This window comes from Budorcas taxicolor, chromosome 2, assembly GCF_023091745.1.
Source record: "Budorcas taxicolor isolate Tak-1 chromosome 2, Takin1.1, whole genome shotgun sequence".
NCBI lineage: Eukaryota > Metazoa > Chordata > Mammalia > Artiodactyla > Bovidae > Budorcas > Budorcas taxicolor.
The window spans coordinates 26,171,705-26,188,155 of record NC_068911.1 but is presented as its reverse complement, the minus strand read 5'-3'; the positions used below and the strand labels follow the sequence as shown (position 1 = coordinate 26,188,155).

Here is a 16,451-nt window from a genome sequence, read left to right as displayed (position 1 = left end):
TTTTTTACTTGTAGCAGGCAACTGATCACAGGCTAGCTCAGAGCACAAGTTCCAACCTGCCTTCCTGTGCCGTTACTCCAGTGACAGGCCAGTTTTCAAAGCCTTTGCAGTGTTATTACTATCTGCCCATCACCTGCATCCCCCAGGGGCCGGCTCAGGACCTGGGTGGTGGTCTACCCTGCGGTTTCGGGCTCAGTCTCTGATACACTGTGTGGGGTCATCTCCGCTCCTGCACAGCCTGAGGACAGGTTTAGGAGTTCACACACAAGCTCACTGGATCCCTTCTGGAGCTGCGTCCTCTCTGCATCTTTCCCACTCTGGCTCCCAGGGATCCACTTTCAAGGCCCTCTGGCTAGAAAGCGGAGGCTCTAATTTCCCCACTCTGCTGCTCACTGCCCATGACCAGGTCTGGATGGAGCCAAGTGCCCACTGCCAGCTCCTCACACGCTTCCACCCCCAGGGCACTGCAGGCAGCACAAGCTGGCCTGGTTCTGGCGCTGAGTCCACACAGCTTTAGTGTCCAGCCCTGGCTCCCGGGCACTATAGCTTCTGGCAGATGTGGGATGCTGGTGTGTAGGTGAGGAGTCAGATGCTGGGCTGAGCGGCTAACCTCAAAAATGTCAGCGTTTTGATTCTCATGCACTTTGCAATGATTAGAACAGCAGATATGAATTTCCAAGCGATCATTTCTGGATGGAAAGGTCCACAAGCTGACCTGTGTTTAATTCCCATAATAGGAATGATGTGCTGGATTTTATACAAGAGAAAGCTGGGATTCAAAGAGGTGGAGTAATTTTCTTGAAGTCACACAGCTGGTTCATAGTGGGGCCAAGGTTCAAACCCAAGTCTGGGTCATTCCAGGGTCCACTCACCATCATCATCATAATCGATCTGATATTTATTGAGCAACAACTATGTACAAGGCATTGCCCAAAGCTTTTTACCTGAATTGTTGAGACTGGAAGAAACAGAGGAGGAACCTGAGGCTCAGAAGAGATATCTCAATTGCCCAAGGTCACACGCACTTGCTGAGTGGTAAAGGTGACATCTGAACCAAATTGCACACTTCAATCCATACTCTGAGCAACCATCTCTCTAGGAGGCAGAGATGAGCCTGCTGCCCAGTGAGTAGGTCTTGGAGGGGAGAAGTCAGAGCATGCAGGAGGCTGCAGAGAGGAGGCAGAGCATAGGTGGGCCAAGGCCAGATGTTGGGGAACATGTGTACCCTGGAACAAATCGACAGCATCTTGATCTCAAGGGGGTTTCTGGCTCTCACAGAATGGCTATGCCCCTCTCAGACTGGCTGGCCCTCCTCTCCTCCACTGGAAAACCACTGCCCCATGTCCCAAACCCTGACACCTTTCCAGCATGTCCTCTGGTGCCCATTCAACTCTGAGGTCTTTCCAGGCAAGAGGGTGGCACACTGTGCTCCAGACCTCCCTTCTCATTCTCCTCCATGCCTCTCTACCCGTCTCATCTCACCAGCAGATTCAATTAACCAATTTGATGCTACAGCTGCAGAAAGCCAAGCAATTATGGAAAACAGACCAGGTGCCTTGGAACTCACTATCAGAGAGAGGTCTGGGAGGCCTCCAAGCAGACAGCAGGATGGGGAGGGAGGCAGAACAGGAAGGCAAATGCTTGCCAGTCCAGACTGCACAAGAGATCCACTTGGGGAGCTTTGAAAGATACACCCACCCCATCCAAGATACAGGTGCTCTGGCTGATGTAGTTGCTCTGGGCCTGGGCATCAGGATATTTTTAAGACCCCATGTAATATTAACGTTCAGATGGGGTTAGAAAATCTAATGATGTGCAGATAGGATCACTACTGGAGAGTTTGATTCTTTCTAACACAGGCAGAAAGACGGTCACTCACCCTAAAGCACTTCCTGGGTCTCTATGTATCTGCTCCCCAAAGTGTGGTCTGCAGACCTCAGCATCTGCATCACTTGGGTGCTGTCAGAAATGCAGAATCCCAGGCCCCACCCCAGACAGAGTCAGAATCTGCATTTTAACAAACCCCTGGTGAATGCCTGTGCATGTGAAAGTTTGAGGTACCAAGTTTTCTAGTTCTCACTACAGACGCTGAGAGTTGGTAAAAAGCTAGGAGTGTCACTCATTGCCTGGTTTCCCTTCCCAGGTGCTGTGCAGCTGCTCAGCGCTGGTTATCACTGAAGGCTCCCTTTCTAAGCCTATGCACAGGTCAAGTCCTGTAGCAGCTGCCTTGAGAAACTCTAGCAGGTTTGGGGGGTCAGCACCCCTGGCAGCTCGTGAGCACCAGGCTGCAGTGTGAAGTCAGGCTCGGTTTCTCCTCCAGCCCTGCCTGACCTCGCCTCCCTCCCTACACCCTACAGTTCCCAGCCCCCACATCGCCTCCTCTCACTCCCCAGACTGACTCAGGCACTCTGCAACAGGCCCTGCTCTCCGCCTCATAACCCTCAGACCAATTCACAATGAGTTTGTTACTGCTGTGGCATTTGATTACTACTGCTAGAAGTAAGCTCCGTGAGAACATGTGTCACGAATGCCTGGTGGTCTACTGAGTAAGGAGCATCTAGCGGCAGAGGATGAGATGGTTGGATGGCATCACCGACTCAGTGGACATGAATTTGAGCGAACTCCGGGAGATAGTGAAAGGCAGGGAAGCCTGGCATGCTGCAGTCCGTGGGGTCACCGAGAGTTGGACATGACATACCGACTGAACAACAGCACACAGTATTTGCTCAAAAAAAAGTCACTCAGTGGGGACGGATGCCTGGTTGGCTCCTGGCCCAGGGAGCTGCACCCTGCCGGTCCCCAGCTCTGGCATCAGAGGCCACCTGTAGGCAGTGGTCCCTACTGCTGCCCCCAGGTGCTGGGAACCTTTTCTAAGCTAACTGCCTCTTGACTACAGTTACCAGATGAGGTCGAGCTTTGAATGCTTTTCAGAAGGCCGGGTCAGAGGATCAGGACATGAACTTCAGTTAATTCTAATCTAGCAAGCGCCCCCTAACTTCACCTCCAAGCAGACAGACGGTCTTCTTCTGGAAGTGACTGGAAGAGGAGAAAATACCCCACCCAGGTAAGTCTAAGTCTACAAAATAAGTGCTTCCTTCCCTTTTTGAGTTTTCCACAGAATCTCAGACTCCAAACTGACAAAGTGGCTAGAACAAAGTATTTATTTATATATAATAACCCATCTTCTTTCAGAAGCTTTAAGATGGCATCTAGTTGCATAAATTTGGTGTCTGTCTAGTAGTAATAACAGTAGCCAATACTTAAGGAGCACTTTCTCTGAGCTGAGCACCATTCTAAGCCTTCATATGTATTAATTCATTTTGGGCTTGACCACAATCTACTGAAGTCAGGACCACTGTCCCCATTTTACAGATGAGGAAGCTGAGGCAAAGAGAAGCTGAGAAAAGCGCCAAGATCACAGAGTGAACCCTGGGAATCTTGCTCAAGGGTCTGGCCCATAACCACTGTTCTTAACCCTTCAGAGACGACAGTCTGCGAGGGTCCGGCCTCAGCCTCCAGAACTACTCAGAAACCCTGGGGTTCTACGGAGCTTAAGCTGGATTTCTTCTCTTTCTCTTGCTTTTTAAAATTGTGGTAAAGTGCATGTAACATAAAATGTACCATTTTAACCATTATAAGGTATGCGTGCATGCACAGTTGTTTCAGTCAAGTCTGACTCTTTGCACCCCTATGGATCGCAGCCCAGTAGCCTCCTCTGTCCATGGGATTCTCCAGGCAAGAATACTGGAGTAGGTTGCCATGCCCTCCTCCAGGGGCTCTTCTTGACCCAGGGATCGAACTCGCGTCTCCTGCGTCTCCTGCACTGCTGGCGGATTTTTCACTGCTGAGCCATCCAGGAAGCCCCGAGGTATACAGTGGCATTAAGACAATCCACAAGGTGCAGCCATCACCACCATCCATCTCCAGAATCTTTACATGCTCCCAGACTAAAATTCTCTACCCATTAAACACTAACTCTCCATTCTCCCCTCCCCTCCACCCCTGATAACCTATGCTGCTTTCTGTCTCTTACCAGTTTGATTACTCCAAGTACCTCATATAAGGGGAATGATACAGTATTTGTCCTTTTGTATCTGGCTTATTACTTAGCATAATGTCCTCTAAACTCATCTATGTTGGAGCATGTATCAGTTTCCCTTCTTGTAAGGCTGAGCAACATGCCACTGTATGTATACACCATGTTCTGTTTATCCATTTATGCCCCCATCAGTGGACACTTAGGTTGGCCACTCCTCAACCCCCACCCCTCCTCCTCTGCTCTTTTTAGCTGTTGTGAATAAGGCTTCTATGAACACGAGTGTGCAAATGTCTTGAATTCTGCTTTCAATTCTTTTGGGCATATACCCAGAAGCAGAAATGCTAGATCATATGGCAATTCTATTTTTAATTTTTCAAAGAGCTGTTATCAAGCTACATTTCTTTTTTACTTTCCTTTCTTTTTAGCTCCTACTTTCAATAACAGCCCAATAACCTCAGTGGCCAACTCCACTTTACTTTCTAGAAGGTCTCTGGACTGCACACTGCTGTCTCAGGAATCAAAAAGCCATTTCCCCCCTCTTTTCTTTTAAACTTCAGCTGCAAAAATTACCTGATTGAAAACTGCTGAAGAACCTCATCCCACACAGGAACGAACTGCTCAGAAAGCCCAGCCCACCAGCTAATTACAGGCTTTTACCAGGATTCTCGGCAAATGCTTAAATTGCAGATCAACCTTCCCTTTGTTAGGAAGTGTTTGGAAACATGCTAATGGGCTGGGTTTCAGATCCTTAGCCTGGAGGTGACAGCTCTTTCCCCAGCTGATAAATAAAGCAAGTTAGAACCTCATGGATTTGAATTCCGGAGAGTCACAGTTTTGCTGAGATAGCTCCCAGCTCAATCCACATTTCTCTATTATTCCAGCCAGTGGTCTTTCTGCAAATGCCACCCCAGCGGGGATTTTCACTCAAAGCTGTGTGTGGTTCGGAACCCTGACTGAGTATTAGAACTATCTGGGGTGCTTTAAAATACAGATATTTCTAAAGAGCCCAGGACCCCAGCTCTGTGGTGGGATCTGGCCACTGGCAGCAGGTGAAAACTCCTAGCTGATTCCAAAGCACACCCAGGCTTGAGACTCCCTCGCTTAGGAGGACACAGAAATCTGCAATCCTTCCTACTCTACAAAGAATATTTTCAATGGGCTTTTAACCTGAAAAATCTGAGCTAAGGCCTTTAAAGGAGAGAAGCAGGTCTTCCACGAATGGAGAGTACAGGCCTTGTCTGATGGCCACAGACGACAACAGCCCCCTGGAGCTGGGGTTGGGTGGGGGGGGGTGTCCAAACAGGGATGCAGGGTGTGAGCTGGGGTGGGGGATGGGAGTGCCGCTACGGTTTGAGACTTCAGCTGTATGGGCTTCACATATGGGATCTAAAGGGGCACAAAAAATAAATAAACTCAGAACTGTATGCAATATTTTTCTGTCCTTCTGTGTATTTTTCTGGAGGGGAGGGTCCTCCAGAGTTCCTATCACGGGCTCTGATGCTCTGTCACACACTTCCATCCTTGCTCCTTGGCTTTTTTATCATAGTCTGCCACATGATGCTATATGATGCAGTTATTAAAAATAAGGACTTAGATCCATCCATATCTGCATTGATCTGGAGGGACTGAACACACTCACTGTTCCTGAAACAGGAGCAAGTGTCAGAATGGTCCAGAAACCTCCACAAGAGAGCAGGGATTGCTAAATACACAGCTTTGGAATTAATGAATAACTCTTTAAAAGAACTGACTCTTCCATATGTGGATGACATTTGTGTGAACAAGGAGAAAAGTGTGGAGTGGGACACACCAGGGCATTAAAGGTGGTGACTTCAGGGAGAAGGGCCTGGAAGGAGGTGAGGAAGAGAGTATAATTTCCTGAGGGCTGAGGGCTTGCTCTGTGCTTGACAGAGTGCCCAGCACTGATTATGAATGGATCTCTTTTAATCTAGGTAACAGTCCTTTGAGGTCTCCTTGTATGGCTTCCCTGTTTTACAGACAAGAGAACTGAGGCACACAGATCTCGCCCAAGGCCATAAAGTTAGGACCCAGGCTATGCAGTGAACCTCTCTGTTCTTCTGATTCTCCATTCATACACTTCTTTCAGTTGTATCACTCACAAGCCTGTGACACTTTGGTCATAACATTTTAAGTAAAATATAAAAGTGCCAGGACTTTCCACATGGGCTCTCTCAATGCCCCCTGCCCCAATCCCTTCCTAATCTAAACATGCAATAAGTCCTTTATTCTCGGGAGGGAGGTAGGATTCGCATTCCATGCTTGGATCCAGTCTGGGTCAATATGGTTCCCACTGCCTGCTCGCCACCTTTAAGGACTCAGTGGAATCCCTGTCTTCCGTCTTGACCTGAAACACTGTGGAGAGCGGGGTCCCTGTCTGTTGGTAACTCAGTCTGGACAGAAGTCATCACAGGTTCTATCAGAAATCATTACCTCTGCTAGGGCAGGCGGCCCTGATTGGATGCAGACTCTCAGCGTGACAGGTCTTGACAAACCCCAGGCCAGCCTGCCTGGAGGGGTCTTGGAACATGGAATATCTGCAATCTTGTGGATGAGAGGCAATAAGGTTTCAGTGCAAGGACTGCACGCAGGATTTTTCAGTTATGGCCTGCTTTCTTGGGAGACCTGTAAGCCAAGGATTCTAGACTGGATCTAAACAGATGATGGTTTCCAATTACTCTGGAGCAAGACTCCTCAAAATCTGAGGTCAGATCCCTAATGCCATCATGACCTTAGTGCTTGAGGAAATGCAGATCCCTTGATCTTAGGAGCTAGCAAGATCAGAGCTTGAATCCTGTCTACCAGCTGGAGTCCCTGGGTTGATTGCTCATGTTTTAAGCCTCAGCCCCTTGCCCTGTAAATTGATGAGGATGATGTTGACTTGACAAGGTGGACTATGATGAATATTAGCAATAATACAGGCAAAGTCTGTGAAAAGGACACAGGAAATAGTAACCATTATTTCTATTAAATCTATGTTGTGGTGGTGGATGAGGGCAGCTTCTAAATGGCTTCAGTGATCCTTACCTCCCAGTATCCACCCCCTTGTATAATCCCCTCCTCTTGAATGTAAGCTGGACCTAGTGAGTTGCTTCTAATGAGTGGAATATGGCAAAAGTGATAGGTTGTCACTTCCAAGACTGGGTTACAAAAGGACTATAGCTTCCCTCTTGCTCATCCTCTCTTACCCCCTCATTTGCCCACTTTAAGCCAGTTGCCATATTGTAAGTTGCCCTAAGAAGTAGACCATGTGGTAAGTAATTGGGCAAGGTCACTGGCCAACATCCAGGAAGGCCCTGAGGCCCCAAGCCAACATTCTGCAAGGAACTGAATCCTGCCAACACAGATCCCCACCCAATCTTCAGGTGAGCCTTCAGATGAGACTGCAGCCCCAGCCAATACCTTAACTGCAGCCCTGTCAGAGAACCTCAGCCAGAAGCACCGAACAAAGCTACGCCTGGATTCTTGACCCACAGCAAATATGAAATAATAAATATTGATTGTTTTGAACCACTAAAGTTTGGGGTGATTTTGCAGCAATAGATAACCAATACATCCTGGAAACAGTAGATGAAATTATACTTTGGAAACAATAGATTCAGCCAGAGTGTGGCACCTTAAGTCTTTACTTAAATGCCATGTCCCCTGGGAAGCCTTTCAAAATCCTCCTCTCTGAGTTAGGTGATCATTTATGTTTCCCTATTAGACCATAAGCTACGTGAATCATCGTATCATCAAACTCACATAGTACTTAGGATTATCTCAAAGTCATAAGTCACTTCATCTTCACAACAAACCTATGAAACAAGTACTATTATTGCCCACATTTTGTAGATAACAGAAACTGAAGCTCAGAGAGGCTAAGTAACTTGCCTAAGACTTTAATAATTATGTGGAACTGCCAGGAAATCTGGCTTCAAAATTTGCATTTGTAATGATTATTATTTGTGGTTCTATAAATCTTTTCCAAATTCACAAATGGTGAGTTCAAACCCAGGCAGTTAAATACCAGACATGAAGTTCTTAAATATCACCCTCTTGAGATCACCTTCTATCCCTAGGACAATATGTTGAATATGTCTCACCTGTAGTTCTCAATGTCTGGAACACTACCTACCTGTAAACACTAGGCTGGCATTTTCCAGTTCTTCTTGGGGAACTTTGAAGCTGAAGGATTCATTGTAAAAGGGATCAATTGTGCCTCTTAAGAAGGATGTCTTCTTTGTTTTCACAAGCTTGAGTCCATGTACCAGCTGAATTTTCACAAATGGGTCTGAGAATAGAGTGTTGGAGATCATGAAACCCAATCCATCCATTCACCTAACTTTCCAACCATTTGACCCAGTGGTCTACCCATTCTTTCATCTTTCATCAGTCCATCCATTCCAGGTTTCCACTTCTTTCATTCATCCATTTCCCCATCTATCCGCATATTTTTTTCTTTTTCCAATCCAGCTTCTTCTCTGCTCACCCTTTTCTCTATTTCTCTAAGCCATGCAAGATTTACTGAGCTCCCCGCATGTGTTAGGTATTGTGTTCATTTAACAGATGAAGAAACTGAGAACTCAAATAGGAAATGATTTGTGTTAAGATAGGACTAGTGGAAGAATAGCTAGACCCAGAGCCTGTCCTAGTTTTTCTGCCCTTAGAAGCCCATCACCATGTCATGAGCCCAAAGCCCATACAGGGGAAATCAGAGATGGCAGAATTATAACTATTATTCTTAGATCACTTTACAGCTTACAGAGAAATTCACGTACATGATCTAATTTTATGTTCGTCTAAACAACCCAACGAGATAAATACTGTTATCTCAATTTTTCAGACAGAGCATTGAGCTTTATAGAGGTTAAGTAACTTCCCCAAGGCCACATCATTTATAAGAAGTAGAACTAGGATTTGGTTCCAGGCAGTTTTACTCAGGAGCCCTTAATCATCCTATCATACTGACTCTCCCACTGTGGTGAATCTGAAACTCTCCAGCTTTAATACCATTCCCTCCACTGGCCCCTTCAAAATCTGTTTTTAATATGTGGTTTTTGAGAATACAAGTTGTCTTCTAAATTCAGCTGTCACTTTATAGCAAAAGTAATTTATTTTAGCTATTGCACTTAGAAAAGACTATATTTCCACCACTGAGCTGAAGAGATCCCAGCAACCATGACTACTTTCATGATAATATTCTTTGCTGTCATGGGAAAGCTACATGAGGAGGGAATGTAATCTGTTCTATTTCATTAAAAGTCACGTTCAGATTGGTGTGTTATAGACACTTGAAATACAGCAGTGTTTTTGGAGCTGGGATTTATAAAGATGTATGCTACACTTGAAATGAGCTAGAAAAAGAACCCCAGAGGGTGTCCACTGGTCTCATGGACTAGAAAGCATCGTCAGTGCACACTACCGCCACCTGGATCATGGTGTCTCCACGGGCACAGCATCTGGAAAGTGAAAGTGGCTCACTCCTGTACCACTCTTTGCGACCCCATGGACTATGCAGTCCTTGGAATGAATTCTCCAGGCCAGCATACTGGAGTGGGTAGCCATTCCCTTCTTCAGGGGATCTTCCAGACCCAGGAATCGAACCAGGGTATGCCGCATTGCAAGCAGATTCTTTACCAGCTGAGCTACCAGGGAAGCGTAGCATCTGGACGGGCAAGTAACTTCCTCCAGGCCGCATGTGTACAAGGAGGATCTAGATTTCAATAGTTATCACACTTGCTCTCGATCAAACCCCCATTTCAAATGGAATGGTATCATTTACCTGCCTCATCCTAAGAGACATCTGATCATTTATCTCTTGAACTAACAGACTAGATCAGGATACTATTTTATCCTCATAAGGTCCTATTAATTAACAGCATCCAAGATGCAGAAAATCAGGTCCCTTGTGTCAAACAAACATAGATGCCTTGTTAAAGCAATGGCAGAAGGAGGGGCCACACTGTACCTGAACCTTGGCTCACATCTGTCTGAAGAAGTTGCTTGGCTCGAATGACGTCAACATTCAGCCTCCCAGCACTCGGGAGATAATTCAGTGACAGAAGCAGCTCCCCGAGTTCTACCTCATTCTGTGGAGAAAGGATAGAATCAGGAAGTTGCATTTTTCTTGTATTTCTTTTGCACCTCTCATGCAGGAAATTGATTCCAGCAGCTCACAAATGGACTTCTGTGGGTGGATCAGCTGACAGAGGGTACCTCTTTTTCTGACTTCTTTTAGCCTCTTTCCCCAATTATTTTCTTCCATCCATCTCAGAAAGTTTGTTCTGCTTTTAGAATATTTAAGAGCAGCAACAACATAGTAAGAACAAAGGTATCAATAATGATAATAAATAAATGCCACATGCCAAGTACTGTGCTGAGTAGTTTACATGAAATTATTAGTTCAATCTTCACATTTAACAGAAGAGGAAACTGAGGCTTGGAGGAGACAGAGGCTCAGAAACATGTCCCAGGCCACACAGCTAGAAAGCGGTAGTGCGGACACTTGGACTTAGGGAGGCTGATTCCAGACTCTCTGACCACTGTGCTATTCTGCCTCCCGGCAGGATACTGGGGAGGCAGACCAGCCTGCAGGGAAACCATCCTGCAGGTTCTCATATTGTTTTGAAGTAATTCCCAGACATTATATTATTTTATCTGTAATATTTTACCGGTTGAGAAACCTGTTCTCAACCTGCAGGCTGAGCCCACAAAAAGCCTGTGCTTTTAGCCTCACCACAGCAAGCTCGGACTGGGACGTCACTTGTTGAAGCGTATCTGTTCCTTTGTTGTTAATACAACCAAACTGTGGGAAGCTGTGGGAAGTTCACATACGCACCCGGTGCATGACTCCATCCTTCCAACAGTACCAAGAAACAAGAGGCCCCCAATTCTTCATCCCTGTAAACATTCTTTTAATTGTAGAAAATTTCAATGCAAGTTAAATAGTCCAGTTTAATTAATCTCCATAGACCCATCACCCAATTATACCAGTTATCAACACGTTGTAACACGTTTCATCTTGTCTTAGCCCATACAGGCTGCTATAATAATAAAATGCCACAGCCTGGGGAGCTTATAAACAACAGGAATTTCTCTCTCACAGTTCTGGACGCTGGTAGATCAGGGTGCCTGCGTGGTTGGGTGAGGGCCCTCTTCAGGGTGGCAGACTCCTTAGCAGAGGGCTGGGAAGCTCTCTGGAGTTGTAATAAGGACACTAAATCCCATTCATGGTGGACTCCACCTTCATGACCTAATCACTTCCCAAAGGCTGAGCATTCTAACACCTGTTACATTTCACGTTAGGATTCCAACATGTGAACTTCCCAGGGGCTGGGGGGAGTGGACCACAGACATTCAGACCACAGCACATCTATACCCTGACTTGTGAAAAACTTCAGCTGCATATTTTAAACCAAGTCCCAGACATGATGCTATTTTACCTATGTATCTTTTAGAGTGCTTTTCTGATAAGGACATTAAGACAGATATTTTGGACTTCCATCATGATTCAGTGGTTGAGAATCTGCCTGCTCATGCAGGGGACACGGGTTCGATCCCTAGTCCAGGAGGAGTCCACATGCCTCAGAGCAACTAAGCCCGAGCACCACAGCTACTGAAGCCTGCACCCTAGAGCCTGGGCTCTGCAGCAAAAGACATCACAATGAACAGCCCGTGCACCGCAACGAAGAGTAGCCCCCGTCTGTCTAAACTAGAGAAAGCCCATGAGCAGCAGTGAGGACCCAGCACAGCCAGAAATAAATAAATAAAAACCCAAGCATTTCTAGTATGGGAAATTTCCAATCACATTTAAAAGAAAACAGAAGCGTATAAGGGGCTTCCTCACAGCGCTGCCACTCAACTTCAATAATTCCATCAGATGGCCAATAATTGATTCACCTAAACCCTCATCCAACTCATCTTTTTCTGAAGTAATTCCCAAATATCACATTATTTTATCTGTAATATTCTAGCATGTATCTCTCAATGATGAGACTGATCTATCTGTCTATCCATCCACCCATCCCTTGTCCACCCACATACTCGCCCACCCATAATCTCTATCTCTTTTGGTGTCAGTCATTTGAACAAGTCAATACCAAGTGGCAGCTCTAGAACAATGCTTGGTACCTGCAGATACTCAATAAACATTTGTTGACTGGATGAAGAGTCAAACCAAAATATTTCTGAACCCACTGAGTTAGTCACCAAACATGAAACAACCTTGGAAATCAACTCAGAGGATGCTGACTGGCAGCCTATAGATATGTTTTGTTTGGTTCACATCATGTTTAAACAGATAATTTGGAGAAGGCAATGGCAACCCAATCCAGTACTCTTGCCTGGAAAATCCCATGGGTGGAGGAGCCTGGTAGGCTGCAGTCCTTGGGGTCGCGAAGAGTCGGATACGACTGAGTGACTTCACTTTCCCTTTTCACTTTCATGCATTAGAGAAGGAAATGGCAACCCACTCCAGTGTCCTAGCCTGGAGAATCCCAGGGCTGGGGGAGCCGGTGGGCTGACATCTATGGGGTCGCTCAGAGTTGGACACGACTGAAGTGACTTAGCAGCAGCAGCAAACAGATAATTACTTGCTAACATTTATAAAATCCAAGAATTAAGATTTTTCACACAAAAAAAGCCTAGATTTCTTGCCTTTCTTGAAAAACAGGAAGGTCTGGCAAGGCTGAGCCCACATCCCGACCTGGCAACACCTGGGCACAATGCAGTGCCCTCCAGACGGGATCTGTCTCTTCACGTCACAAGGTTCCCACTTGTCTTCCTTCACCTTTTACATTCTTGCTGTCCAGCTCTGGGCACACAAGCTTGCAGATTTTCCAAGAAAGAAACGGCCAACTCAGTGTCTTAAGTAATCAGAGACGTTCAGAGTCCTTTACACATTTGCTAAGGGTTTCCTTCCTGTTCTCGAAGCCCTGGAATACGTATTTGTCCCCAGGCAACGAGTGCGGTGCATTATGCTGGTGCCCAGGCCAGAGAGAAGCCATTCGAAAGTCCTGTGGGCTTGGTTTCTCCCAGGTTTGTAAGTCAGAGTGATGCCTTCCCTGCTTCTAAAATGAACCAGCATCTCATCTCATAATGCAACTGTATACACAGGGATCAGGATTTGTAATTCAGTCAGCTGAGCTGCATAAACAGGACAAAAAAAAAACAAAACAGATTCAACCAATCTAGTCATCGAGGGTAGTTTAGAGATGGGCTCAACTGAGGAACAATTTAGGATGGCAAGAAATTAGCCTATGTCTCAACTGGGGACAATTTTGCCCCAGGGCACTTTTGCCAATGTCTGAAGACATCTTAGGTTGTCACAGCTACGATGGGGGATGCTGCTGGTACCCCCCGATTGTAGAATACCCATATCTAGTGGACAGCCACCACCCCAAACAAAGAATGACCCAACCTCAAATGGCAACAGTGCTGAGGCTGAGAAATGCTGAATAGACAAGAGAAAGGGAGACAGCAGTCTCCTCTGTATTAACAAAAAGAGTAAACATTCTTGCACCCAACAGTTCCATTTCCAGCAACCTACCCTACAGACATCGTCACGCAAAATGTGTCAGGATGTGAGCACACAAGGGTAATGAGTACTTATCACGGCTTCCATTGATTGCCTGTGGGCCTACTATGCGCCTGGGCAGGAATGAGATATGATGCCTGCGTCATGGAATATACCTTCTAGAAGTGGAGACAGTAAACTAAAAAAAAAGTCATGAATGAGGTGATTTCAGGTGATGATGCTGAGTACTAGAAGAAAACTCCAGCAGGGCAAGGGAGATGCAGGGTCTTTCTGGGGAAGATGATATTCTATATCTTGACTGTGGTAGTTGCTCCACAGGTGCAGTTGCCCCCAAATCAATACACTAAATACTTAAAAATGTATGTGTTTATGGCCTATGGGCTTCCCTGGTGGCTCAGACAGTAAAGAACCTGCCTGCAATGCAGGAGGCTGGGGTTCAGTCCTTGGGTTAGAAAGATTCCCTGGAGGAGGGCATGGCAACCCATTCTAGTAGTCTAGCCTGGAGAACTTCATGGACAGAGGAGCCTGGTGGGCTACAGTCCATGGTGCCACAAAGAACTGGACACAACTGAGTGACTAACATTTCTACTTCTCATTTATTGTACATACATTATACCTGAGTAAAGTAGGGGGCGGAAATCTAAAGCGAGCACGCAGAGCAGAATATTAGCCCTTGTTAAGTCTAGGAGATGGGCAGGTGGGTACTGTTGTATTGTTTTCTGTTAGAAATATTTCATTTAAAAACACAAATAAAAATAAATAGTAAAAAAGAAAGCAAGTAAATCAGGCAGAGATGGTGACTGATGGGGCACACACAGGGGCTGCCACGTCAGCCAGGGTGGTTGGTGGGCAAGGCCTCTCTGTGACGCGAGATTGTTCAGTTCAGTTCAGTCGCTCAGTCGTGTCCGACTCTTTGCAACCCCATGAACCGCAGCACACCAGGCCTCCCTGTCTATCACCAACTTCCGGAGTTTACCCAAACTCATGTACATCGAGTCAGTGATGGCATCCAGCCATCTCATTCTCTGTCCTCCCCTTCTCCTCCCGCCTTCAATCTTTCCCAGCATCAGGGTCTTTTCAAGTGAGTCACGTCTTCGCATGAGGTGGCTACAGTACTGGAGTTTCAGCTTCAACATCAGTCCTTCCAATGAACACCCAGGATTGATCTCCTTTAGGATGGACTGGTTGGATCTCCTTGCAGTCCAAGGGACTCTCAAAAGTCTTCTCCAACACCACAGTTCAAAACCATCAATTCTTCGGCGCTCAGCTTTCTTTCTAGTCCAACTCTCACATCCATACATGACTACACAGCCTTGACTAGACGGACCGTTGTAGACAAAGTAATGTCTCCTCTTTTTAATATGCTGTCTAGGTTGGTCATAACTGTCCTTCCCAGCAGTAAGCGTCTTATAATTTCATGGCTGCAATCACCATCTGCAGTGATTTTGGAGCCCCCCAAAATAAAGTCAGCCACTCTTTCCACTGAGGGGAGATTGGAGGTATGTTAAACGCAGAGGGGGACACACCAGGCAGAGAGAAGAGCAAGTGAAAAGAGGGAGGAACAAAGCCAGTGGGTTTGAGGGTGAGAGGAGGTGGATTCTGGAAGGGTCCACGGAGCCAGAGAAAGCTGCCCTGTGGCTGACCCAGTGGGAGCCTGCTCACGGCCCAGCTGCCAGTGCAAAGAGATGGATGAAGAGAGTGGGACCCGAGGCCAGTTCCCAGCCCTCAGCTCCTAAGAGGCCTTCAAGCCCTCTCTAAGTAGAGTGCTTCCTGGAGAGGGCTGCTCGCCTCCTCCATGGGGCCATTGACAGAACCCTCAACAAGGCAGTTTGCTGGTGTCATCACCTTTCTGAGAAGGTTGTTTTTCATCTAAAGGAAAAAAAGTGAAGTTCTTTTAGCCTTCACTCCATTAGTAGAATACAAGCTGGCAGCCCTCTCCCGTGCCTCCCACCCCCACCCTACACAAGCACATCAAGGTTTTCATGCTGTTTTTCCAGGAAAGCAGGTCCATTGATCTAGCTGTTCTTTCTCTCTGTCTCAGGAGTGATCAACTTGCAAGACAGTTGTCTGGAATTTGGGGAACAGTTGGTAGAAATCAAAAAGGAGACTAACTGAGCAATATCGAAGGCTTGATTTATTTAACAAACATTTATTCAACAGTTACTGGGGCCTGGGCCTGGGAAGTCGTGAACATGGTAATTAGAGCAAACCTTTATGCAGAAAGCACCCTGGACCAGGCATTGATCCTGGCAAGCTAAGGCTCAATCTCATTTCTTCCCCTAATAGCCTAGAGATTTCCATTTTACAGATGAAGAGATTCTAGCTGAGGCACACCAATAAGGAAGGACAGGAAGCAAGCTCAGTCCCTGTATTAACTCTCACATCGCGTTGCTGCTAATTAAAGCATGATCCCAGCCATCAACAAGTCAGTCGGCTGGGGAAGACTAGGGAAAATATGAAAAAAGAAAGAAAAGAATAAGTGTTGGCACAGATGTGGAGAAACTGGGACCCTTGTACATTGCTGCTGGGCACGTAAAATGTCATAGCCACTCTTCTACGAAACAGTTTGGCCATTCCATGAAACATACAGATACGGTATGACCCAGCAACTTCACTCCTAGGTATATACCCAAGAGAACAGAAAAATGTGCACATGAATTTCAAGTTGCACCATTCACAGTAGCCAAAGGGGGAAACAGCCCAAATGTCCATCAATGGATGAATGGATTAACAAACTATGATTCATTCAATGGTGTTGTTCAGTCATGAAAATGAATGAAGCAGTGATATGTGCTTCAGTATTGTGTAGTAGAGCCTCAAAAACATGATGCTAGGTGAAAGAAGCCAGACACAAAATCACATATTGTGTGGTTCCAT

General features: G+C 46.2%; 1 protein-coding gene across 1 annotated transcript in view; it reads right to left on the bottom strand.

The window, feature by feature from the left end:
* Positions 1 to 16,451, bottom strand: part of SYT17 (synaptotagmin 17) — an 81,413-nt gene that overhangs the window by 22,280 nt on the left and 42,682 nt on the right. Inside the window, exons 6-7 of the mRNA XM_052635795.1 lie at positions 10,008 to 10,128; positions 8,175 to 8,330 (exon numbers count right to left, since the gene is read on the bottom strand). Coding sequence (XP_052491755.1) covers positions 8,175 to 8,330; positions 10,008 to 10,128 — 277 coding nt within the window. The remainder of the gene's footprint in view (positions 1 to 8,174; positions 8,331 to 10,007; positions 10,129 to 16,451) is intronic.